General features: G+C 41.9%; 1 protein-coding gene across 3 annotated transcripts; it reads left to right on the top strand.

Annotated features, from left to right (window-relative positions):
- The first annotated feature begins 273 nt into the window (after positions 1 to 273).
- Positions 274 to 26,689, top strand: COPS3 (COP9 signalosome subunit 3). Of its 3 annotated transcripts, XM_021694854.1 has the most exons (12): positions 274 to 444; positions 3,851 to 3,980; positions 6,024 to 6,136; positions 6,230 to 6,279; positions 7,762 to 7,854; positions 9,196 to 9,375; positions 12,131 to 12,271; positions 14,187 to 14,360; positions 16,356 to 16,442; positions 24,901 to 25,014; positions 25,988 to 26,068; positions 26,368 to 26,689. In XM_021694854.1, the coding sequence occupies exons 1-12, from the start codon at positions 390 to 392 to the stop codon at positions 26,419 to 26,421; spliced, it is 1,272 nt and encodes a 423-aa protein (XP_021550529.1). In that variant the 5' UTR covers positions 274 to 389; the 3' UTR covers positions 26,422 to 26,689. The 3 variants fall into 3 exon arrangements, with proteins under 3 accessions (XP_021550529.1, XP_044777795.1, XP_021550530.1); XM_044921860.1 differs by lacking the exon at positions 14,187 to 14,360; XM_021694855.2 differs by lacking the exon at positions 3,851 to 3,980 and having other exon boundaries at positions 298 to 444.

Genomic DNA, 26,689 nt, shown 5'->3' on the forward strand with positions numbered 1-26,689 from the left:
TGGCAATTAAGCCAGGCTTGAAGGATTCGGCCAGGTGGAAAACGGGACGGCCATTCCAAGCAAAAACCGGGCAATATGCGCCTAATTACAAATTTAATTTCTTCCTTTGCCCACAGCCCCATTAGATAACAGGAGGAATTTCACAAGTGCACCGGATAAAGAGAAAAGGAAAAGAAAGCGAACTTCCGGCTATGGTGAGTAACGGAACTGTTTCCATGGGAACAGTAACCGGTTCCCAGGTAGGTGAGATCTCGCGGTGCTTGAGCCGGCGGAAGTGACGTCAGGCCGCGGTTGAGGCCCTGTGGAGGATCGCCGCGGCCCCTCCTCCCAGAGCAGCCGCCTTTTCCCGCGTGAGCCGCCTCTGCTGCTCAGGCCGCCTGGGGGGAAACATGGCGTCTGCCCTGGAGCAATTCGTGAACAGTGTCCGACAGCTCTCGGCTCAAGGTGAGGCCCTGGGCCGCCAGGCTGGGCCTGGGCGGGCCCTCCGGGCCGCGGGGACGGGCATGCAACCCCAGCCGCCAGCGCGGACGGCTGGGACATCCCTGTTAGTCCCGAGCCTCGTCTCCGGGGCCGGACTCGGGATTGCGGCGCTCAGACCACGGAGGGGTCGGGCGCGGCTGAGTTCGAGCAGCCCCCTCGACTTCTCGGTCTCCGTTGCTCTCGTCTGCGCCCGTGCGCTCGGCGACCTGGCCACCTTCCATCGCTGGGGCCGGCTGGACCCTTCTCCCCCCCCCGGCCCGGGCCCCTTCCACCCGGGCGCTTCGCTTGACAGTTTTGGGGGCGGTGACTTCCGCTGGACGCCTTCCCGAGCGTCCGTTGGTCCCTTCGGCCTCCCCTCCTGCGCTGATTGGTGCACAGCCTCGTCTGTCACGGTGGCGCCTGGCCGCCTCTGGACTAGGCCGCGGGCAGCGGGCGCGAGACGAATCCTTTCTGGGTGCCCTGGCTCGGAGGCTTGCCTTGGCCGGCCCCTCAGGTGCCGGCCGGCGCGCCCTCGGGAAGCCTCCGGGCCTATTTTAGTCCGGCAGAGTGCCGAGGGAGCTCTCGCTTGTAAGGCTCCATTTCCAGGAGTGGGATGGTGACCATTATTACTTAAATTTTCATGCTCTTTGGTTCATTCATCTCATCACCTGAATATAGAATGCGGGACTCAGAATTAAAGTAATCAGTCGCAGGCTGTGAAGGTCCCTTTAACCACCCTGTTTCTTCATCTCTAAAATAAAAATTAGTCCCTACTTGGAGAGGTGTTGGGATTGAATGAGAGGAAGCATGTAAAAGCACTTGAAACAGTACCTATTGTATGAGGTGCAATAGATGCAGTTACAAATTACTGCTAGCCGCTATTAATTGTAAAGTTCTAGGAGCTGCATGACCTTGGACAAGTCACCTTTAATCTCTTGAGTCTCTATTTCCATTTGTAAAAATGGAGGAGTGCTATTTACCTCACTGTTACTGTGAGTTAACTGATCAGGTATGAAGCCTCAATTGAAATACTTCTCCTTTCCCTTATTATTCATAGAAACGGGGTTCACAGGGAAGGCATAGACTTGCAGTCTCTATAAATGAAGAAACCATTCATTCATTCATTTATGCCACAAACTATTTGGTTTCTACTTCCTGGGATGTAGTATGGGTATTTAGATTCGGATTGGAATCTTGTCAGTCACTTCATGTGTGAGCCACTTAATTTCTCTGGGCCAGTTTTCTCACTTACAAAATGGAACAGGGACTATTTAGCATCAAGTAAGATTTATCTGAAAGCTTTGGATGCTTGCTGTGCATGTCACTGCTTTAGGAACAGTCTGCCAGGCAGAGATAAACATGATACTTTCACTGCCTGTGGCTTCTGTGCCTCATGCTCACTGCGTAGTAAATGTTTATGAGGTTTCTGTTTTTTCTGCTCTTACTCAGAATTTTATAATGTGAACCTTAAGTGAAGGGAATTTCATAATTTCCATCTTTCTTTGGAGGAAATTTCATTGGCCACATCTCTGATTGGGCTCATGTCAGATGCACCCTGTGGCACTGAACTTACTGTTTACTCTCCCCTTGGCCCACACTAAACTATCTTATGATTTCATAGTGACCCAGCTTTTATTTTATATCTCAACTCTGCATTGGTTACTTAACTGGGGGAAAATAATGGACTGAAATGCTTATTTCTTTGTGTTTCATACCATTTTAAATGTATTTAGAGTAGTGAGTAAAAGAAGGGAGGCAAATTATTTAACTAGAAGAAGGTGTCTCTTTCACATTTACCAGTGAGATTTGTAACAAAGTGATGATATTCCCCATTCAACTTGTATTGTCTTGAAAGATGATACCTATTGAGATCACAGATTTTTTTAATTCTTATTTTGCAGTACACATGATAATAGTATATTTCTTCATTTTTGGAAAAATTTAAAAGCATAGTATAGAAGCTCCAGAAACGAAATTACCAAAGTTCCTAGCTACAGTCACTTGGATTTTAAGTATTATATTATTTAAGTGCGTTGGTTTGTTTGTTTTGATAAGGAAAAAAATCCCTCGCCTACTAAATAAAAAGAGTTGATATGTATAGCTTGAAGTTCAAAATGCAAAAGAGAACAATAAAGGAGGAGACAAGAGGTTGTTGCCCATGGACTTACATAAACCCCATACACACCACCACCACCCCCACAAGAAAGACCGTTAGTAGCATTTGGAAGTATAGAGTGTGGCCATGGTGTCTGTTATCAGTATAATGCATCAAAATCAGTGAGTCTACTGCAGAGTACCAACTCAGGCCTAATTAGATTCTATACCTTAGTTGTTAAAACTAACACTGTGGTATGTGAGAAAAATCAGTGGATCAATTCGGAGATTAATTAACAGGCTGTTGATTGATTGGCTGGTAAGTAAGCACTGTATTTTGAAACTGGAGCAATGACACGGCCTGTCCACCTGAGTTTATGCTGAATTACCTAACCACCACAACCCCAGGTGATGCAGAGGGGGCACAGAGAGAACACATTTTCAAGTTAGCCGGGGGAAGGGAGGTGAGAAGAGGGTCTGAAGAACACCCAGGCTGATTGTTGAATGAAGTGTATGAGTTGGTAGAGGAAGACCCAGAGGAACAGAGTGAAGGAGGGAAGACCAAGCATGGAGAACAGGATGTGTAGAGGCATAAAGGTGAGAGAACATGACATGTTGCGTGAATTTTCTGAGCTTGGTGTGACCAGAGTAGGTGTGTGTGTTGGAGGGGGGAGGGCAGCAGGAGGTAAGGCTGGGGAGGCTCAGGGCCCTGTTACCTGGCTGAGGCATTAGGCTTCTTAAAGCCATTGGAGTAATATGATTGAATTTTACATTTTGGAAGGATGCCACAGGTACCAATATGGAGAATGGGTTGGAGGAGAGAAAGAGTGAAGTAGGGGGACTGTTTCAAAGATTTATGATGCAGTCCAGGTAAGAAATGATAAGTGTCCGAATTAAGGCAGGGGAGAGAGAAAGGAATGGGAATTTCATAATTTCCATCTTTCCATATGAGAGACTTAGGAAGTAAAATTAAAAGTAAAATTGTGTTTGGTGACATTTTGGATACAGAGAAGGAGATGAGAGTAATGGTGATAGTAATGTGTGCATTTCTGACTTGGGGGATGGAAGAGAGAACGGAGGAAACTTATAAACTTTCAGGGGCCAGAGGGAAATGGGAGGTCTAGTTTTGAGGTCATAGTCAAGGTTATTTCACTTCTGGGCCTTCTGAGTCCTCATCTGAAATGAAGGAGATACAAGAAATCTTTAAGTCATTTCTTGAGGTATGAAGTCTGTGGTTGGAGTTTCTTTAGTTTGGTTAGTGCCGTAACTGAATGATAGTGTTATTCCTGTTTTCCAGGGCAAATGACTCAGCTTTGTGAACTGATCAACAAGAGTGGGGAACTCCTTGCAAAGAACTTATCCCATCTGGACACTGTGCTTGGGGCTCTGGATGTACAAGAGCACTCCTTAGGCGTCCTTGCTGTTTTGTAAGGGGCATCTTCTTTTATAGTTCTGTGCTTGCTAAACCTGAACGCTCTGCATTTTCTGGCTGTAGTTTTTTTGGTGTAGAAAAGTAAACCGTGTAAACAACATTGAGCTCTTTAGCACAATTATAAATTTAAGTCACAGTAGTTACATTTTCCTCATCCCAGCTAATCATGGCATGTTGTATTTACAGCTTTATCGTTTTTTAACTGTTGTTTATGTTTATACACATTTTGAAATTTATTTTAAAAAATCAAATGGCTGTCTCAGTTGTGGGTCCTATGGTTTGCATGTATCTGAACACTTCACGTAATCCATCAGATTGTCCACATTTTCTGCCTCGGAAAGCAAACAGGGGAGTAATGGCCCAGGGCATGGTGGGGTGTGTTGAGTGAAATTACCAATGATCCAAAGCAACATTGCTTCCAATTCCCTTCAAACAAGTTTAAGCTGTTCAAGACCAAATTAAATAGATGTCATTTCATTTGGGGTTCCTTGGAACTCTGTGTGCTTGACAGAATTCTTTTTCTCTTGATGTTTTAGTATTACAAATTGGGATGTTATGCTTGTCATGAAAATTGAGGAAATGGACCTCCAGCAAGGGTCTGGCTTCACTGGCCCAGCCATTCCTGAGACAGAGATGTGCCAGGAATAGAGTAGAGAGAAGAAACTTTGTCAGAATGAGGGTCTGGAGCTGCGCTAGGTAGGGGGTAGCCATTAGCCGCATGTGGCTATTGAAATGTAAATTCGGGATGGGGCCTCTTCAGTTCCTCAGGTGCACTAGCCACTTGTCAAGTACCCAGTAGCCACATGTAGCTGCTGTGTTGGACAGCATCAATAAAGAACCGTTCTACCATTGCAGAAGGTTCTTTTGGGATGGTGCTGGCAGGTAAAGATCTCTACTGTGTGTGTTTGCTGGTTAAAAAAACCGGATAGCATGCATGTTTTATGCACACACAAACTTACATATAGATGTGTATCAAGTGAGGTAAAGTACATGAAAGCATTTGGAAGCTCGAAGGTATATCTGTAAAAGAAAACCTGGAGTGAACCCTGAACTTGTTTCTGAGTACCCTGGATTTGAATTATGTTCTTCCAGTTACAAGGCATGGGACCCTGAGCTCCATATTTGTACTTACAAAATGGAAAGCACAGGGCCATACTGACCTATTGAGAGGCCCAAATGAGATTGTTCGAGATACATTTTGATGAGATGTTCAATTACAGATGTGCGGTGACACTGTTCAGTTGAATAATGTATATTCAAGATGGAGGGACAGATGCAAAGATGTAGAAGCAGTTGTGTTCAGGCAGTAATAACCATTTTGTTTTTCTTGAAGTTAGTTTCAGCAGGTCATTTCCTTAGGAAAAAGAAGAGCTTGTAGTTTACTTGTAAGCCGTGCCTGAGCGGCGGTAGCGTATCTGATTTCCTCCACAAACCCATCCTTAGCCCCCTCTCAGAGTGTTTGTTGAAGGGCCGCATCTGCCTAGTGACTCAGGGTGGATCATCCGTGTCCTCCCCCGCCCCCCTCTGCGGCCTGCCCGTCAGCTGGTTCTTTCTCCCAGATGGACTGCAGCACCCGTGACCCATGGCCGCAGCCTCCAGCCAGACTGGAGCTCTCTCAGTCCTTGTCCCCCTTCAGTCTGCTGTCCCCAGAGCATGAAAAACAACAACTGCTTTTCAGATGACTAAATAGCCCTAAGCACACTGGAGCTCAAAAGAAAAATGGTTTTGAAAACTTTGGGTTAGAAGTTTATATTCAGTTCCTTCAGGAATATTAGTGTGATATTTGGCCTCATTTAAGGGAGTTTTCTTTTTTCAAAGGTCTTTTTTAAGCATATTTTTCTCAACCTTTATTTGTGTCTATGTTCTGTGTCTTGATTGTGCCAAGAACCAGGTCAGTCCATTTCTTAGTTTTTAAAAACACCATGCCTCATTTACTTTCATAGAGCACCGGGGATAGGATGGCCTTCTGGCCTCAGTTACTTCTTCATTTTCTCCCGTGAAATATCAGGGTGAATTGATTCTTTTCTCTTTATTCCAGATTTGTGAAGTTTTCCATGCCTAGTGTTCCTGACTTCGAAACGTTATTCTCACAGGTTCAGCTTTTCATCAGCACTTGTAACGGGGAGCACATCCGATATGCAACAGACACTTGTAAGCTAAATACCACTTTGTTTATTTCCTACCGAATGCATTTCGCCTGTGTAGTCATTGATGTTGTTCACGTTTTGTCATTGCTGTCTCTAGTTGCTGGGCTTTGCCATCAGCTGACAAACGCACTTGTGGAAAGGAAACAGGTAAGCAATGTTATTCAAGTATTTATGGTTACATTTCAAGAAATAGCTAACGAACACAATTACCTGATTGCTTAAGGTTCCAGGTTAGTACTGAGCATCCTGACAGATGTATGTGGTAACCAGGCATCGGCTGTAGGGACAGCTAGCTCCCACATCAGATGAGGCCTCTGAGACACAGGGAAAAGCAGTGCCTCAGGGCAGTCAGCTACTGCTGGTGGATGTTTCTGGAACTACCATCCCAGCGCCCGTTATGTTGTAATATACTGGGTTTTTCTTTGTTTGCTAGAACTTTTAACTTTTGCTTATGACATTTTAGCTTCACAAACAGTGGCAAGAACAATATGAAGAATCCCCATGTACCTTTCACCCAGATTCTCCAGATGTTAACATTCTTTTACCACACTTATTTACCTTTTCTCTTTTTCTTTTTTTTCTGAGCCATTGGAAAGAAAATTGCAGATACGTTGCCACTTATCCTAAATACTTCAATTAGTGTTTCCTAAAAATTAGGACATTCTCTTACATAACCACAATACAATGATCAATATCCGAATCCTTTAAACAAATCTACTGACCTTATTCAGATTTTACCACTGGTTTCCCTAATGTCCTTTGCAACAAAAGAAAATCTCAGATCATGAATTGCATCGGGTTGTCATGTCTCTTTCATTTCCTTTCATCGAAAACAGTTCTTTGGTCTTTTTTAACTTTGGCGATACTGGCACAAGTTATAATTTGCGGGTTTTTTAAATTATTATTCGAAATTGAACTTTAAGATCGTGCTTGGAAGGAGACAAGACAGAACCATTTGGTGTTTTGTCGGAATATTAAACAAACTGTGGTTTGAAAGAAACGGTTAAAAAAAAAAATCTTTACTGAAAAACCCTTGTAAGTTATTTAGTGATTTTAGAGTCACATCTCCTGTCTAGCAACTGGCTACCTCACTTGAAGCTTGGTCTTGTTATTTATAATCAAGGCAGAAAATGGTCTGTTTATAAGTTATGGTACCAGTTTCAATAGGAATTTATTATCAGGTAAGAGATGGTGGTGTTGGGGAGAATTTATGACTGATCCCTAGACTGCTCTGTGGGAAGATGCCAACATCTTTCTCCACAGCTAAGTTTACTAAGCATGGGCTCTTTATTGTAAATAATTTGGAAATTTTTTTTGTCTTGATAAAAATATAATGAACTGTTGAGAGGGTAATGTACTGCTTTTTTGATTATTGACCATCATTGAAAAAAAAAGCTTTATGATTTAAAAATTGGTGCTTAATTACTCTAAAATAGCATAAGAAACAGCTTAAGAAAACACTTTCTGACTGAATAGGGACAGAAATTTCCTGAAAGAGTATGGAAACCTCATATTGTTATTTAAAGGAACCTATCAATTAGTGTTATTTTTTATTTGTAAGTGACAACATAAGATCCAATGTGCTGCCATCTTTGAGAACTTATCTGAAAGAGATGTCATTTCTGACAGCCCCTGCGAGGAATTGGCATCCTAAAGCAAGCCATAGACAAGATGCAGATGAATACAAACCAGCTGACCTCAATACATGCTGATCTCTGCCAGGTAAGCCACCGAGGAGTACTAGTCACACTGAGTCAGAAGTGGAGGGTTGGTCATGGGTTTGCTCAATAAAGGAATGCAATTTGGTGGAGACTGTGATAGGCTCTAGAAGTTGAAAAATATACTAACTTTGTTAGTAAGGGAATTTTCAGCTGGCTGCTACTGAACGCAAACTGTAGAGTGGGACTCAGCCAGTAGGTTTGTGATGTGAGTAACCTGAGTAAGTAATGCTTGTGATGTTAAAAATGTCCCAAGTCATTTTCTTTTTAAGGAATTAGGGAGCCTGAGAATAAATACAGGTAACTTCTTACACTTTGAAGTGTTACTCGTTTATTTTATTTTACATGGTTACAAACCCAGGAGGCAAAAGGGAAGACGTGTGATGAAGTCTCCCTACCACCCTGCTCACTAGCCACCCATCTCTTCTCTCCAGAGGAAATCTGTGTTAGTTTTTTGTGTATCCTTCCAAAGATATTTTGTGCGCATATAAGCAAATGCGTGCATTTTTTTTTCTCATTTTTTTTTTTTTATACAAATAGCAATGATCTGTATGAACTCTTGTGTACCTTGCTTTTTTCTACTTAGTGTATCTTGGAGAGGACTGCACATCAGTGCTTTGCAGCTACAGAGTATTCCATAAGGCTGGGGAGGGGGTTCAACCAGCCCCACGGGGTGTAGATTGTGTCTTTAATTAATAATATGGTACCTGGACTATTCCAAACAGATGTCCTAGTATCACATCAAGGTGTTTTTTTTTTTTCTTTGCTTTTTATCTTTTAAAAACCTTTGGTGATTGAGGTATAACACACATACAGTGAGTAAAGTGCATGGTCTTAAACGCCCAGCTCTGGGTTTGTACGTGGATCTACCCCTGTACCAGCATCATCATGCAGTTACAGAACATTGCCATGTGCTTGCCTTGTTGAGTTTGAGTTGAGCAATTCCCTATACTTACATACAGGATTCAGCAATTGAAAAGAAATAATTGAAGAGAAACTTAGTTTTTATCATACTATACCGGTCCTTTTCTGTTCTCCTCAGAGAGAAAAAGGACTCACTTGTCTGGGTATCTGTAAACGGAATGGGTGCTGGGTGGGCTATAGCTGAGCTTTCATTCATCTGTGGAGTACTTTATCTCATGACTGCTTAGTCTTTTTATAACGAAATGCTGTTTTATTCTGAATGCTTAGGAAAACGGGGTACTGTGTCAACATTTAGAACATTTTTAATCAGTAAATGGTTTAAAATATTTTCTTGACCTTTCTGGAATCTATGAATTTGCTCCTTCTGCTAAAGCCTGCCAAGTGCAATTAAAATGATGATGTAACATAAAATTTTTCACAGCTTTGTTTGCTGGCAAAATGCTTTAAGCCTGCCCTTCCATACCTTGATGTGGACATGATGGATATCTGTAAAGAGAATGGAGCCTATGATGCAAAGCACTTTTTATGTTACTATTATTATGGAGGGATGATCTATACTGGGCTGAAGAACTTCGAAAGAGCACTGTACTTTTATGAACAGGTAATCATCTCTCTAGATGCCCCTGAGGTTGCGTTGAACTTGTGTGATCAAAGACGTGCACAGCTAGGGTGGATTGATCTTGGGCCTCTGAGTTTCAGGTGGAGATCCTTTCAAACACTGTTTCTCTGTCATCACGTAAATGGTGGTAAACTGTTCCTTAAGTTGAAGAGAGTGGTAGTGGAGGAAGGAGCTCTACTGCGTGGGGTCCGATCGAGGCTTTGCCGCTCACACCCTGTCTGATTCAGGTTAAGTTGTGTACATCCCTTGGCCTTTACAGCTTCCTTTGCAGAAAGGGAAGAGATTGAACTGAATGATCTTTGAAGTGTCTTTTTGTTCTAAAACCACGTGTTTTAGGTTTTATTTATTTTAATAAGTAAAACATTCTTACGTGGAAAACCCCTTCCTGCTTTGTGTCTGTGTAATGGCCACTGGTCTGTGTAATGAGATATATTACACAATTTGGTAGAATTTTTTAGAGTCTGAGAAAGAAATACAATATTGGCTAATCCTAGTATTTTAAGAAATTTGTCAGATGTTTATATTTCTTATTACATCCATAGCACATATTAAGGTAATAAAGGATATTCTAAGCCTTGAAGGAGCTCACAATTTAGTTGAAATGTTAACACATAGATAGACATGCATGGCACGCCTTTCTGATGGAGCATTGCCTCAGTGAGTGGGGGGTTGATAAACACTATAAGGGGACTGAGGGAAGAATCACTAGAAGGTGCTGTTGGGCCGAGATGGTGTCATTAAAGGATATGTCTAGTCAGGGGCACCTGGCTGGCTTAGTCAGTAGAACATGCAGTTCTTAATCTCGGGGTCTTGAATTCAAGCTCCATGTTCGATGTAGAGCTTACTCAAAAAAATGATGTGTCTGGTCAAGTAAAATCTTCAAGGTGACTTCTCTTTAAGAATTTCAGAGTACATAGTTAAAAGTTTGAGTTTTTCACAAAATGATAAAGACACTTCACAGCCACTGAGCGAATGATCATTTTATAGCCCAATATGATAGCTGATAACATACTAATGAGCCAGAAATATCAAGATGACGAGGGCATTAAACAGGCAGGAAAGTATGCAATGAACTTAGAAAAAATATTTCTATCACAAATAGTTAAAATGTTAAAAACAAAACATCTTTGATACAGATAGGAGCCTTTTCACTGAAAGTGTGTTTATCCCCAGATTTTGCCCTAACGACAAACATTGTCTAGTGTTCGTCTGTGTCATGCAGCTGTGTTTGAATAATACACAGGCAGCTGTAGATGGCATTAGTACCTTAATTTCAGAAGGTGATAGATTTTTTTTACTGCTTAAAAAAATTCCAAGAGGAAGATGTACTTACTGGAAAAAAATCAGATCTTACAGCATTATATAAGCAAAAAGTGAAAGCAGCTCTATCTCACATCATGCCACATGTCGACCTACTTGATTTTACTAGTCCTTGATTGGTGGGAATGTTCGTTGATTGTGCTATTTCACGATTAGAGCAGCGTTGTGGTAGGAATCATTGTACGTGTATCCACATGCACTTATGTGAGTGTTTCTGTAGATTCCAAGTACCTCACAGGCTCAGTGGTTTGGGTTTTGATTTGGAATATTTGAGCTGACTTGGGTATGATAGTTTTTACTTCTCCCTGACCTTCATAAATCCCGGTGAAAAAAAGTAGAAAGGCAGCCACAGAGTGGGAGAAGATATTTGCAGATCCTATTTCTGATAAGAGGCTTGCAGCCAGAATGTACAAAGACCTTTTACAACCCAACAATAAAAAAACTGAAATTTAAAAGGGGTCAATGGATCTGAATAGTCATTTCTCCAAAGAAGATACACGAATGGCCAATAAATGCATGAAAAGATACTCATCATCGTTAGTGGTCAAGAAAATGCAAATCATATCCACGATATGATACCAACTCACACCCAGTAGGATGGCTAGAACTAAAAAGAGACAGCCAACAATAACCAGCATTGATGAGCAGGTGGAGAATTTGGGATCCTCATAACTGCCCATGGGAGTGTCAAATGGTGTAGCCACTGTGGAAGACAGTCTGGGGTTCCTCAAAATGTTAAACCTAGAGTTACCACCATGACCCAGCAATTCCACTCTTAGGAATATACCTGAGGGAAATGAAGACAAATGTCTCCCCCAGAATATGTACACTGATGTTCACAGCCACTTTATTCATGGTGGCCAGGAGGTGAGACAACCCAAATGCCCATCAACTGAGGATGAGTAAACAAAATGTGGTTTAGCCCTACAGTGGAATATTATTCAGCCATAAAGTGTAATGAGACACCAGTAACTGCTACAACATGCATGAGCCTTGAAAACAAGAAAGAAGCCAGTCCAGTCACAAAAGCCCACATGTTTATTATGATGCCATTTCTGTGCAATGTCCAGAATAGGCAACTCCACAGAGACAAAGTAGCACGAAGGTTACCTGGGGCCTGAGGGAGGAGAGAGTGGGAGATGACTGCTAAGGGGTGGGGGGTTTCTTTTTGGACGGATGGAAGTGTTCTGAAATTAGGTAATGGTCATCAATTGTTGGACAGTACGGTGAATATACCGAGAGCCACTGAGTAGTATACTTGGAAAGGGTCATTTTATAGCATGAGAATCGTGTCTCAATGAAGATGCTATTAAAAATACTAATAGGACATGTAATGTAAGAATTGTTACTTAATTAAAGTGATACGTGTAGCTGATTGCCCTTTCTGTTATGGTGAGCTCTCTCTCCTCTTGCTCAGGCTATAACTACTCCTGCCATGGCGGTCAGCCACATCATGTTGGAATCCTATAAAAAGTATATTCTAGTTTCTTTGATATTACTTGGAAAAGTACAACAGCTACCGAAATATACATCTCAAATTGTGGGTAGATTCATTAAGGTGAGTTTTTTTAAATGGATGTCTTAGGTGACATGTTAAGTCCGTAAGGAAATTGTAATGATGACTAATTCTGTAATTTTCTTTTCTAACGACTTAGCTCTCCCAGCAGCTTCAAGTTAGCAGACATTTAATAAATTTAATAACACACATTATGGTCTGGGAGCCATATACCCTCTGATCACCTGATTGGGGTGGAATGTTTCTTAGAAATTTGTTTACAAACTTTTGCTTTGAGTAATAATTGCCGTAGATGTTTAGGCTCCTATAAAGGTTGTTTTGTTGTTGTCGTTGTCGTTGTTATTCTTCATTACAGTTTAGCAGAAATACTGAAAAGGCAGTGCTGATTTTATTGAACTCAATCTGCCCAAGCTTTGGGAAATCTTACCAGAGCCCCCATGTGAAAACCACAAGTTCTGCTCACTGAACTTTTGTTTTCACTGAGGATCCAGCTTTGGGATTACATTTAAAAATAAATAATTTTTTTTTTAACATGTTACCCAGAATTGAATTTATTCTATTTATTTATTTATTTATTTTAAGATTTTATTTATTTATTTGACAGAGAGACACAGCGAAAGAGGGAACACAAGCAGGGGGAGTGGGAGAGGGGGAAGCAGGCTTCCTGCGGAGCAGGGAACCCGATGTGGGGCTTGATCCCAGGACCCTGGGATCATGACCTGAGCCGAAGGCAGACGCTTAACGACTGAGCCACCCAGGCGCCCCAAAAATAATTAAAAGAAAAAATTTTTTTAAATACATGTTCGTGGTTTAGAATAAAATTGGGTGGTTCAAAAGGTCATGAGGTCACAGTCATTTGGATAACAATTTTTTTTTTAAAGACTTTTATTTATTTATTTGACAGAGATCACAAGTAGGCAGGCAAGCAGAGGGATAGGGAAAAGCAGGCTCCCTGCTGAGCACGGAGCCTGATGCAGGCCTCAATCCCAGGATGCTGGGATCATGACCTGAGCCAAAGGCAGACACTTAACCGACTGAGCCACTCAGGTGCCCCTGGATGACAATTTTAACCCTGTTCTTCGTTGTATAGAACTCAAAATTTCAGGATATCAATTTGAAAATCTTCCCAATGAGAAGATTTTTATGCTGTCTTATTGAAGATGGCCAAGTGTTCTTTGCCAAAGACCCTTATTGTGGTTCTTAGGGCTCTAGGCTGCCCAGTCACAGATGGGGGTGGGGGTGGTTAAGAGAGATTCCCTCTAATTGTGTGGAAGAGTGATGGGCAGGGTAGGTTTAGGGTAGCCATTCTCAGATCATTTTGGAGAACGGCATGGTCCCTTCAGGTGGCCCTTGAGCTGCCCTGTTTTAGTAAGGATGTTTTTATAAAGTGATGTCTTCATGACTGCAGGGTGTCATTTACAAGCATTAGTAGTTTATTTATGAAGATATCATCCATGGTAAAGAACACAGACTTCAGAGTAGAGATAGAGGCTTGAACCCAATTTCTACCTGTGCCCCTGATGACCACCCCACATTCTTTCAGACCTCTGCCCCAATTTCTTAATATTTAAAACAGAGGATAATGTATATAAAATCCCTAAAGCAGCTCAGGCTCTTAGTAGGCCCTGTCAACCACTGTTAGTTCTCTTGTTCTGTCTTCTTTTTTCTTATCAAAAAAGAGCAGATGATCCTGTTGCATCTGATGAGGTATGTGTATGTGTGTGAGAAAGTTTGCAGGAGAGTTGAGAATGATGGGAGATTTTGCCTTCTTTTTTCCCAGTGTAATTACCTGTAAAAACTAGGCATTCGCTTTGGGTAAATTATAAGTTGTTAGGTAACAGTAAAGGATATTGAATGTACTTGTTCAAAACATAGTAGCATGTCTTCTTTTGCTTCCTATACGAAGTGTATATCTCTACTGCTTTAATCTGATTTTTTCCCACCTTTAAACCTGTAGCCTCTTAGCAATGCGTACCACGAGTTAGCACAAGTCTATTCAACCAATAATCCCTCAGAACTCCGCAACCTGGTGAACAAGCACAGTGAGACTTTTACTCGTGATAACAACATGGGGCTGGTGAAGCAATGCCTGTCTTCTCTTTATAAGAAGAATATTCAAAGGCTAACCAAGGTGAGGCAAGTGACGCCCTCAGATAGCATCTCCTGATTCCCCTGGGCCTCCCCCTCCTCTCTCCCCTTCTCAGTGCCGAGGAAGCAGAGACAGGGATAAAGTGTGGCAGGATGTCTCTACTACTTTCACAACTGATGACTTAGAAAGAGTTTGATTTATACCTTTTGGTCTTTTCAGGGCTAGAGCAGGGTATTTGAGAAGAGGAACAGGTGAAGAGGAAGACAGGTAGGAGACACGGCTCCTTGGGGAGGCAGAGAAAGGTAGCCTGAGAGGTCAACAGAGCCACGGGCAGACAGGGTAGAACTAACGATGCACACACGAGTTCCCTGTGACCAGCGCAGAACCTCCTGGGCTGTGCTGATCTCTGTTCGAACTTCTTACTTGAACACGCACTACCCTGACATTGCCACTTAGGCCAGAGTTGAGTGAGCTATGTGTAGGAGGTAGGAGGTAAGCCAGTTACACGAGTTTTTTTTTTTTTTTTTTTTTTTTTTAAAGATTTTATTTATTTATTTGAGAGAGAGCACATGAGAGGGGGGAGGGTCAGAGGGAGAAGCAGACTCCCTGCTGAGCAAGGGGCCTGATATGGGACTCGATCCCGGGACTCCAGGATCATGACCTGAGCCGAAGGCAGTCACTTAACCGACTGAGCCACCCAGGCGCCCCAGTTACACGAGTTTTATTTTCCAAAATGAAAGGAAGCTGATGGTTTTGGATGACAAGAAACATGCTGATTACCAAGTGTTCAAACAGTACAAAAAAGTATAGAAGAAACATGAAATCTCAGGTGACCTCCAAAGGCACGTGCTGCAGGTAACAGGAAGCGGAGAGCCGCTTAAACCTACAGGATTGCTTTTACTGGGTGGAGGATCTGACAGTGGGCGGACTTGGAGAAGCCAGAGAGTGGTGAAAAGCCAGAGTCGTCGAGGCAAGTAGGCCGAGCAAGGGTATAGGAAATGTAAGTCTTCACTTGTCTTAAACTGCTTATGGACTTCTTTAAAATTAACAATAATTTCATTTTCTTGGAAGCTACTCTCTGAACTAAAGTATATGTAGATTTTTTGGTCATTGGCTCATTACAGATTCTCAACCTCAGGGTTTTAACACGCCCTGCTCTGAGAAGGCCCTCTGAGAAGGCTGTTGCTGTAAATATTACCAGCTCTTAAGAAAAGAGCTCTTTTGGTGTGTTCCCGAAAGGGGGTGTTTTCCGGTCCCCTGCAGAGCAGTGCTAAACACTCAACTTCCTTCGAAGCCCCCATGTGGTTTACATACTTTCGCTTGAAATTTTGAAGAATGAATGCAATGTCGTCAACTATATTTAATTTATTTATTTACAATACAACATTCAAAAGAGACAGAAATCTCCATCCGGTTCCTATACCCTAGCCACCTGTTTTCTTTCTTCAGAGGCAACCCGGCGTTACCAGTTTTTCGGGTGGCCTTCTAGAGCGGGTCTGTGCACATACGCGTGCACGCACACCCCCTCTCTCACAGATACACACACGCTCTCTGTCCCATGCACACTATTCATTCTCTTTTTTATATTTAATGGTACACGTTATCATTCTCAGATTCTCTTTCAGTCCATGAGAAGTATCCTTACTTTTTAATTTTTTTTTTTTTTACAACTGCATAGGAGTCTGTTGATGCAATTGTACCAGACTGCACTAACCTGCCCTTTGTTGGCGGACGTTTAAGTGGTTCTAGTCCTTTGCTCTTACGGACAGTGCTGCAGTAAATAACCCAGTGCATATGTTTCTCAGACACATAGGAAAGTATGTGCAGGATACATTTCTAGAAGTCATTACTCTTCTAGGAGACTGATGGCTAAAGCCACAGGTTTCATCAACTTTAAGTCATCTTCACAACAAAAAATTATTTTGCACAGTAATAGAAAGCAGATTTTCAGTGATTCGTTAGAGCTCTGTACACAGTTAATAAAATGTATGTCCTCAGTTGTTTCTACCTGTGATTAATTCTACTTCTGGATTTCAGACCTTTTTAACATTATCATTACAAGATATGGCAAGTCGTGTGCAGTTATCTGGACCTCAGGAGGCAGAGAAATATGTCTTACACATGGTAAGTGAGTTTTCACTTTTAAAAAGTTAATTAGTGGATTTTTGTCCCTGTAAAAGTCATAGGTGTTCATTGTAGAAAATATTAAAAAAGAGAAAGAGAGAGGGATGCCTGGGTGGCTCAGTTGGTTAAGCGGCTGCCTGCGGCTTAGGTCATGATCCCTCAGCAAGGAACCTGCTTCTCCCTCTGCCTGCCGCTCCCCTTGCTTGTGCTCTCTCTCTCTCTGGTGAATAAAGAAATAAAATCTTTTAAAAAAGAGCGAGAGAAAGAGAGGGACATCCAAAGTCAACCTCTGGACATTTTGGTTTACTTCTTTAAAATCTATGGGGTTTTCCACTTTTATGTACTCATATGATATGCATGGTGTGTCCTGTTACATTTTTAAAACGCTTGTGAAATAGTTCAGATGTACCAAGGGTCATAAAGCACTGCTACTTAATGTGCTGGTCCATGATGACGTCATGAACTTGTGTCCATATGTAGGTCATGGCATTGCTGCCCACACCAAGGATGTCCTGTTCACCTAGAGAGTGAACAGTCGTTGACTGGGATCTGATTTGAGCCCCTTACCTCCTTGTGGGCCATTGTCAGTTCATGACTGCACTTAGAGCAATATCTATAATAAAGGGGGCTAAAGCAGGCACCATCTGAGTACCTGCCTTCAGAAATCAGATATTACCAATACCCCTGCTGGTAACGTCCCAGTTGCATCTCTCCACTCCCCAAATTTGGATAAGCGTCATTTAAATGAGTACATGGTAGGGGTGCCTGGGTGGTTCAGTTGGTTAAGCGTCTGCCTTCAGTTCAGGTCATGATCTTGGGGTCCTGGGATTGAGTCCCTGGTCAGGCTCCCTGTTCCATGGGGAGTCTGCTTTCTCTCTCCCTCTGCCCCTCCCCCTCCCCCCTGCCCCTGCTCATGCTCCCTCTCTCTCTGCCTCTCAAATAAATAAATAAATAAAATTTTTAAAAATAAATGAGTAAATGGTGACCCACCAAGTTGATACATTGTAATCTACCTACCTATTCAGTTTTGTAAATACATGGTTCTGATCTGATCCATCAAACCAAACTTACATCCTCAGCCCAGGTCAGGCAAATCTTGAGTGTAACAAGTCAGCATTTTACATTTTTCTGCTAATGATCTCCCCCTCTGATTTCAGGAGCACTGCCATATCAGGATTAGGAGTAATAAAACTATTTTCCATTGTGATAATGGAGTACTTCCTTTCCATAAGGCAATTTACAAATGTTTTGAAGTTTTTTTCCTTTAGCCTAATTCTCAACACACACACACACCTCCCAAACAAACCAAATCTGTCTGACTTGACCAACCATGGAGTGCCTGTCAAGAGCACCTTGCTAAGCCCCACAGGGCTTACACAGACTGAGTAAGTTACACAGTACTCCCAGGAAACTCGCTATTTGGTGGGTGAGAAGAAATGCATGAGTGTTTATGACACCTGTGAGGACACACGAGCTAGGGAAGTGCTTTGAGGGATTAAAGGAGGGGGATGTGTTTTGAACCCTGTGTGACCAACCCGGACAGACCCTGACAGGCTCTGGATCAACCAGGGGTGTTTTGTCTACTAGGGGACATTTGGCAATGTCTGGAGATACTTTTGGTTGTCAAAGCTAGGGGTCCTAACATCTAATGGATAGAGGCCAGAGATGCTGCTATCCATCCTGCAATGCGGAGGCCTGCTCCCACAGCAGACATGATCCTGCCCAGGATAACCACGCTGTCAAGCTTGGGTGTGAGCTCAAGACTCGCCCTAGATATAAGGTCTATGAGGGTGGGGATTGTTGTGGGGTGTTTTTTGTTTTTGTTTTTTTTTAGTAAGACATCATTTTTTTTTAGGGCAGTTTGAGGTTCACAGCAAAATTGAGGGGAAGGTACAGAGATACCCCATATGCCCCCTGCCCCTGCCCATCCACAGCTTTCTCCGTTATCAGCAACCCTCACCAGAGTGGCGCGTGTGTGACAGTTGCTGAACCTCTCCAGACACATGGTCATTCAGAGTCTCTAGTTTACGTGAGGGCTTACCCTTGGTGGTGTGCATTCTGTAGATTTGGGCAAATGTGTAATGACATGTAGCCATCATTATGGTATCATACAGAGTTCTTCTTACTGCCCTGAAAATCCTCTGTGCTCTGCCTTTTCATCCCACCCCTGGCAACCACTGATCTTTTTTTATTGTTGCCGTAGTTTTGCTTTTTCCCGAATGTCAGATAGTTCAAATCCTACAGTATGTAGTTAGCCTTTCCACATTGGCTTATTTCATTTAGTAACCAAAATTTAAGGTTCCTCAGTGTTTTTTCATGGCTCGACAGCTCATTTCCCTTTAGTGCAGAGTAATATTCCATTGCCTGGATGTGGCACAGTTTATCCATTCACCTCCTGAAGGACATCTTGGTTGCTCTCAAAGTTTGGCAACTATGAGTAAAGCAGCTCTAAACATCCATGTCAGGTTTTTGTGTGGATATGTTTTCAGCTCCTTTGGGTAAATGCCAAGGAGTGTGATTGCTGGATCATATGGTAAGACTATGTTTAGTTTTGTGAGAAGCTGCCAAACTGTCTTCCAAAGTGGCAGCACCATTTTGCATTCCCACCAGCAATGAAAGAGAGGTCCGATTGGCCCACATCCTTACCAGCACGTGATGTTGTCAGCGTTCCAGATTTTAGCCACTGTAATAGGCGTATAGTGGTATCACAGTTTAATTTGCACTTCCCTGGTGATATATGATGGGAAGCATCTTTTCATATGTTTATTTGCCATCTATATGTGGAGGTATCTGGTCAGGTCTTTGGCCCATTTTTTAATCTGTTTGTTTTCTTGTTGAGTTTTAAGAGTTCTGTGTGTGTGTGTGTGTGTGTGTGTATTTTTTTAGCTAATCTCTGTGCTCAATGTGAGGCTTGAACTCACGGCCCTGAGATCAGGAGTCACATGCTCCACTGACTAAGCCAACTAGGCCAATTCTTTGTATATTTGTGTATAACAATTCTTTGTCAGATGTGTCTTTTGCAAATATTTTCTCCCAGTCTGTGGCCTGTCTTATCTTGACATTGTGTTTTGCAAGAGAAGCTTTTAATTTTAATGGAGCCCAGCTTATCAATTAATTTTTTTCATGGATTGTGTCATTAGTGTTGTATCTAAAAAGTTACCATCACACCCAAGATCATCTAGGTTTTCTCCTACATTATCTTCTGGGAGTTTTGTGTTTTTGCGTTTTACCTTTAGATCTGTGACCCATTTGAATTGATTTTTGTTAAGGATCTAAGGTCTGTGTCTAGATTCATTTTTTTGCATGTGGATGTCCAGTTGTTCAAGTACCATTTGTTGGAAAGACTGTCTTTGCTCCATTGTGTTGCCTTTGCGCTTTTGTCAAAGCTCTGTTGACTATTTATGTAGGCCTATTTCTGGGCTCTGTTCTGTTCCACTGATATATTTGTCTGTTCTTTCACCCAAAGCACATTGCCTTGATTACTGTAGCTTTATAGGAAGTGTTAAGGTCAGGTAGTTCCAGTCTTCCAACTTTGTTCTTCTCCTTTAATATTCTGGGTCTTTTGTCCCTTCACATAAGCTTGAGAATCAGTTTGTTGATAGCCATAAAATAATTTGCTGGGATTTTGACTGGGCTTGTGTTGAATCTATAAATCAAATTGAGAGGAACTGACATCTTGATAATAGGGAGTCTTCCTATTTGTGCACCTGGAATATCTCTCCATTTATTTAGTCCTTTTTGATTTCCTTTCTTATCCTTTGATTTTCCTTATAGATCTTGTACATATTTTGTTAGATTTATTCCTAAGTCCTTCATTTGGGGTTGGGAGTATGCTAATGTAAATTGTATTGTTTTGATTTTTTTTTTCAAAGTTTGAGTATTTATTAGAATTTTTAAATAAAGAGAACTATGACTTTAATTTCACATCTTGGTTTTGACAAAGGAGATGCCACCAAGAGCAGAGCAACAAACTCTTGTCCTAACCAGGATTGACCAGTGTCCCCCCTCCTAGACCCACCCCTCGATCTCAAGACCCTTTTCTGCTTACTTCCCAACTAAACAGCATGACTGGCAAATGAAGCCTGTATCAAGAACCAATGCGTCAGTTTGCAGGGAGCCACTGCATGATGTTGCCATGTCTTGTCAAGGACCGAGTATTCTCCCATACCACTTCTCAGCAGAAGATGGACCTTTTGCATCCCAGCAGGAGACAAATTTACTATTTCTGAGCATGCTCCATGGTGCAATTCCAAGTGCTGTCACGTTGCAAAGATAAGCAGACACCTGAATTTTCCTCCTGGGTACTTTTCGGGAGCTTAACATGGTTACCCGGGATGGGGACAGGACCGTACACCTGCACTTGACCCAGTCCAGCCGATGCTTCCACACAAGGACACTATCCAGTTCAGCGTGGTGTAAGGCACGGATGCACAAGGAGAGAGGCCATTGTCAGTGATAAGTAGCATTATGGAAAAAATTCCAACTTGCAGGATAGAAACAGTGCTTGATGCTCCGGTTTTTTGTTTTTTTAAAGATTTTATTTATTTATTTGACAGAGACGGCTAGAGAGGGAACACAAGCAGGGGAGTGGGAGGGGAGAAGTAGGTTCCTGGCCGAGCAGGGAGCCCGATGTGGGGCTCGATCTCAGGACTCTGGGATCGTGATCTGAGCCGAAGGCAGACGCTTAACAACTGAGCCACCCAGGCGCCCCGATGATGCTCCAGTTTTTAAATTGTATTGTTTTTAATTTGAATTTCCACTCATTTGTTGCTGGTATACAGGAAAGTGACTTTTTTTTTTTATTAACATAATGTATTATTTGTTTCAGGGGTACAGGTCTGTGATTCAGCAGTCTTACACACTTCACAGTGCTCACCCTAGCACATACCCTCCCCAGTGTCCATCACCCAGCCACCCCATTCCTCCCCCTCCACTCCAGCAACCCTCAGTTTTCTTTCCTGAGATTAAGAGTCTCTTACTGTATGTCTCCCTCTCTGGTTTCGTCTTGTTTCATTTTTCTCTCCCTTCCCCTATGATCCTCTGTCTTTTCCTCAAATTCCTCATATCAATGAGATCATATGATAATTGTCTTTCTCTGATTGACTTATTTCGCTTAGCATAATACCCTCTAGTTCCATCCAAATGACAAGATTTCAATTTTTTGATGGCTGCGTAATATTCCATTGTGTGTATATACCACATCTTTATCCATTCATCTGTTGATGGACATCTGGGCTCTTTCCATAGTTTGGCTATTGTGGACATTGCTGCTATAAACACTGGGGTGCAGGTGCCCCTTCAGATCACTACATTTGTATCTTTGGGGTAAATACCCAGTAGTGCAATTGCTGGGTCGTACAGTAGCTCTATTTTCAACTTTTTGAGAAACCTCCGTACTGTTTTCCAGAGTGGCTGCACCAGCTTGCATTCCCACCAACAGTGTGGGAGGGATCCCCTTTCTCTGCATCCTTGTCAACATCTGTCGTTTCCTGACTTGTTAATTTTAGCCATTCTGACTGGTGTGAGGTGGTGTCTCATTGAGGTTTTGATTTGTATTTCCCTAATGCCGACTGATGTTGAGCAGTTTTTCATGTGTCTTTTCTATATTAACCTTGTATCCTGCAACCTTGCTATAATTGCCTATTAGTTCCAGGAAGGTTTTTTTGTTGATACTTTCAGATTTTCTACATAGGCAGCCTTATCATCTGTAAACAAAGACAGTTTTATTTCTTCTTTCCCAGCTTTTTTATTTTCTTTTCTCTTCTTATTAAACTTCCAATATGATGCTGAGAAGGAGTGATATGAGGGGAAATACTTGCCTGGTTCCTGTTCTTTGTGGGGAAGCTTTGAGTTTCTCCCCATTAAGTGTGATGTTAGTTGTAGGGTTTTTGTAGATATTCTTTATGAAGTTGAAGAAGTTCCCCCTCTACTCTTAGTTTATTGAGTTTTTGTCATGAATGGTTATTGGATTTTGTGAAATATTTTTTCTGTGTCTGTTGATAGGAACATGATCTCTTTAGTTTGCTCATGTGGTGAATTACATTAATTGATTCTGAACGTTCATCCAGCCTTGCATACCTGGGGGAGTATAATTTTTTAAGATTTATTTATTTTAGAGAGTGAGAGAGAGCGCATGAGAGTGGGAGTAGGGGCAGAGGGAGAGGGAAAGAGAGAATCTCAAGCAGACTGCTGAGTGCCGAGCCCGATGCGGGGCTCAATCTCACGACTTTGAGATCATGATTGAGCCAAAACCAAGAGTCAGATGCTCAACCAGCTAAGCCATCCAGGTGCCCCCATGGTGTATAATTCTTTCTGATGCATTGTTGGATTTGCTTATATTTTGTTGAGGATTTTTGCATGTATGTTCTTGAGAGATATTGGTTTGTAGTTCTCTTTTCTTGTAATGTCTTTGTCTGGTTTTATATTAGGGTAATGCTGGCCTCATAGAATGAGCTGGGAAGTATTCCCTCCGCTTCTATTCTCTGAAAGAGATTGTAGAGATTGATATAATTTCTTCCTTAATTGTTTGGTAGAATTCACCAGTGAATCCTTCTGGGCCTCGTGCTTTTTGTTTTAGAAGGTTATTAATTATTGATTCAATTTCTTTTTTTTTTTTAAGCTTTTATTTATTTGACACAGAGAGAGAGAGAGAGAGCGCAAATGAGCACAAGCAGGGGAAGTGGCAGGCAGAGGGAGAGGGAGAAGCAGGCTTCCTGCTGAGCAGGGATGCAGGACTCAGTCCCAGGACCCTGGGATCATGACCTGAGCCAAAGGCAGACGCTTAACTGACTGAGCCACCCAGGCAACCCAGATTCAATTTCTTTAATAGATATTGGCCTATTCAGATTGTATGTTAGGGATTTTTTAAGGAAACATTTTTTTGAAATATAACCTGCACAGAGAAAAGTGTACTTAAGTGTATAGCCAAATACCTTTTCACAAAGAGAAGACACCTGTGAAAGGAACACCTAGATCAAAAATCAGAGTATTAGCAGCACCCCAGAACCATCTCTCATGCCTGCTTCTAGCCCTGCTCCTGGCTAGAAAGGTATTACCCTGACTTCTCACATTCTATTTTGTATTTTTTTGAGCTTTTACAAAAGGACATGTACAGTATATACTTGTTTGGGTCTGGCTTTTTTTGCTCGAATATGAGCAAAATGTTGTATGTAGTTCCCTTCATTTTCAGGGCTACAGTATTTCACTGTGTGAGTATACTTTCCCATTAATTAGGTGGACACGGGTTGTTTCTAGTTCTGGTTACTACAAAAAGAGCTGTTGTGGTAAACCTAGGTTTGCATTTCATTTGGGTATATTCCACCCACGTTTTAAAGAGGCAGCTGTCTGTGAGCACATAAAGGATGACATATTCTATTTAATATGTGTTGGACTGATTGCTGTTTCAGTAGGTAGCATCGATCCCTTCCAAAGCTAGAATGTGGAGCAATGTGTTAAGAATAATAATACCTTCATGAGACTTATGGTTTCTCACTTTCTAACTTCCTGGACAGGATTTGGCTGTAAAGGTCAGTCAAATAAATCCCTAGTCATTGAAGCAAATAAAGAACATAGACCTTGAAACTACCTTGGAATCAGCATTGGCAGGAAAGTTTTTCTGAAGGATCAGAAGAGAATTTGTAGTGGGGTGAAACAAAAATGTGTTAAGGTTTCACAGTTTAAGATGCAAGGCCCTTCAACAGCATTATGCTGGGTGATGCAGGAAACAAAAGAAGCATATACAATTCAAATGATAGGAAATGTCCAGAATAGGCAAATCCATAGAGCAGGAAGTAGATTGGTGGTTGCCAGGAGCTGAGAGGATGGGAAAAGGAGTCACTGCTCCAACGGGTATAGGGTTTCCTTTTGGGTGATGAAGATGTTTTGGAACTAGATAGAAGTGGTAGTTACACATTACAAATTACACTGAATTGTTCATTTTATTTTTTTTTAAAGATTTTATGTATTTATTCTTTTTAAAAGATTTTATTTATTAATTTATTTAACAGAGACACAGAGAGAGAGGGAACACAAGCAGGGGCAGAGGGAGAGGGAGAAGCAGGCCCCCTGCTGAGCAGGGAGCCCGACACGGGGCTCGATCCCAGGACCCTGGGATCATGACATGAGCCGAAGGCAGACATTTAACCGACTGAGCCACCAGGCGCCCCTGAATTATTCACTTTAAAATGGTTAATTTACATTATGTGAAACTTACCTCAGTAAAAAATGGTAAGGGCAGGTGTGTATGTATGTGTGTGTGTGTTTTGCACTCCTTAGCATCTATAATGGTGCCTAGCACATAGTAGGTGTTCAATAAATACTTGTTGAATAAACAGATGGTGCTTAAAAAACACGAAAACAAATTTATTGCTTTTTGTCCTTTCCCCCGATTAGATTGAAACACTATAGCTTTGCATAGTGTCCAGGTCTAAACTACTTTCCTGATTTCCTTTTTTTACAGATAGAGGATGGTGAAATTTTTGCAAGCATTAATCAGAAGGACGGTATGGTCAGTTTCCATGATAACCCTGAAAAATATAATAATCCGGCCATGCTTCATAACATCGACCAGGAGGTAAATACGAATGCCGGGTTTTGATTTGTTTGTTTGTTTTGATTGATGTTTGAGATGCTATATTTGAAATACTGCCTCCATGATCCTGGACAATTTTAGTTTTAAAATACAGGTAGTTCCAAATAGTTTCTAGAAACATAATAGTTCCTAGAAAGTTATTTTGAAAACAGTCATTGCTTCAATCTCTCCCAGACTGTATGGTTATAACAAGTAAACGGTGGGCTGGATTTCCCATCAGCTCACCAGAGCCTAGTTCAGCTACTAAAACATTTCAGGGTCTTACAATTGGTACAGTTTTATTCACACCCAACCACCATTTATAACATAGAGCCTCATTTCTGCAGGAGGAGTGGGAGGCAGCGGGGCGGCTGGGGGAGGAAGGCCGTCCCTTGGTTCCCTGTCGGGAAGCAGCCAGGGACCGGAGCGGGGTCCCCTTTGCAGCTTCTGAGGTCACGCTGCTCTGAGTACCCCTCTGGGTTCAAGACATGAGTTGGGATTGTGTGGGCAGTCTGTGTTCCTTACCTCAGACATTAAATCTCAGAAGCCTAAAAGCAATGCAGAGTAACATAGGATACTTCCACACTCCCTTTTTTGCAGTTTAAAATCCAGAAACCCATGAAAACTGGAGGTTTTTGGTAACTCACTGTGATGGTGAATTTCACCCAAAATGATGTATGGTCTTTATCCCGCTTAGAGTGCTTATTTTTAGGTTTCACTGCAAAGGATATTAATGTGTTTGATTATGGGGAGCTGCCCTAGATCCTGCTGGGTTGTTAGTTAATTTACAGTACTTGTACTCTGTTAATTTTCTGCATTCAAAAAATTCTGATTCCAAAACCTTGTAGCCCCAGGTGTTTCAGATCATGGGATTGTGAACCTATTAGCACCCATATTAATACTCTAGGTTAAAAAGGAGGTAAATTGACCTAAACTCACTTTTCTAATAACCACCTTCAAACGTGTTTATCACCAGATGCTGAAGTGCATAGAGCTGGATGAGCGACTGAAGGCCATGGACCAGGAGATCACAGTGAACCCCCAGTTTGTACAAAAGGTGATTAGGGTTCCCTTTATTAACTAGAAGTGGCCTGGATAGAAAAGGAGAGGTTATTTCCTCATCAGGAATGTGAGCTTGATATGAGATTAAATGTTTAGTTGCCCCAAGTTCTTGAAAATCTTTGTCACTAAGTTCACATTTTCAAACTACAGTCTGGAAGTATGCAAAGTACAGCCTCTCCACTTGTACACAGGGTGACTGTCCTTGGGAAGGGATGGGGCGTGCTTGCTTGGGGCTGGTGGGAAACCTTTGGCAAGAGCAAACGTAAGTAGATGATCTCACTTTCTTCTTTACAGAGCATGGGATCACAAGAAGATGATTCTGGAAACAAACCATCTAGTTACTCTTGAAACTAACATCCATCCTGAGTTAGATGAGAGAAATTTATCACCTTGGCCAGTGGCAAGTGTTAGGAGGGCAGCAGGGAAGACCAAGCCTGTTTGACCTGGACATTAAGAGATTACATTTTGTTTTGACATCTTCAGTCCTATGTGCTTTAAGAAAACCATTCTCTCTGCCAAGAAAGGAAAAAAAAATTCAAACTTTAAAGTCTGTTGTGGATTTATTTATCCTCAGATTAATGTTGTTATTGCATTAAATCTACCTTTTTGTTTTAAA

This window comes from Neomonachus schauinslandi, chromosome 15, assembly GCF_002201575.2.
Source record: "Neomonachus schauinslandi chromosome 15, ASM220157v2, whole genome shotgun sequence".
NCBI classification, from domain to species: domain Eukaryota; kingdom Metazoa; phylum Chordata; class Mammalia; order Carnivora; family Phocidae; genus Neomonachus; species Neomonachus schauinslandi.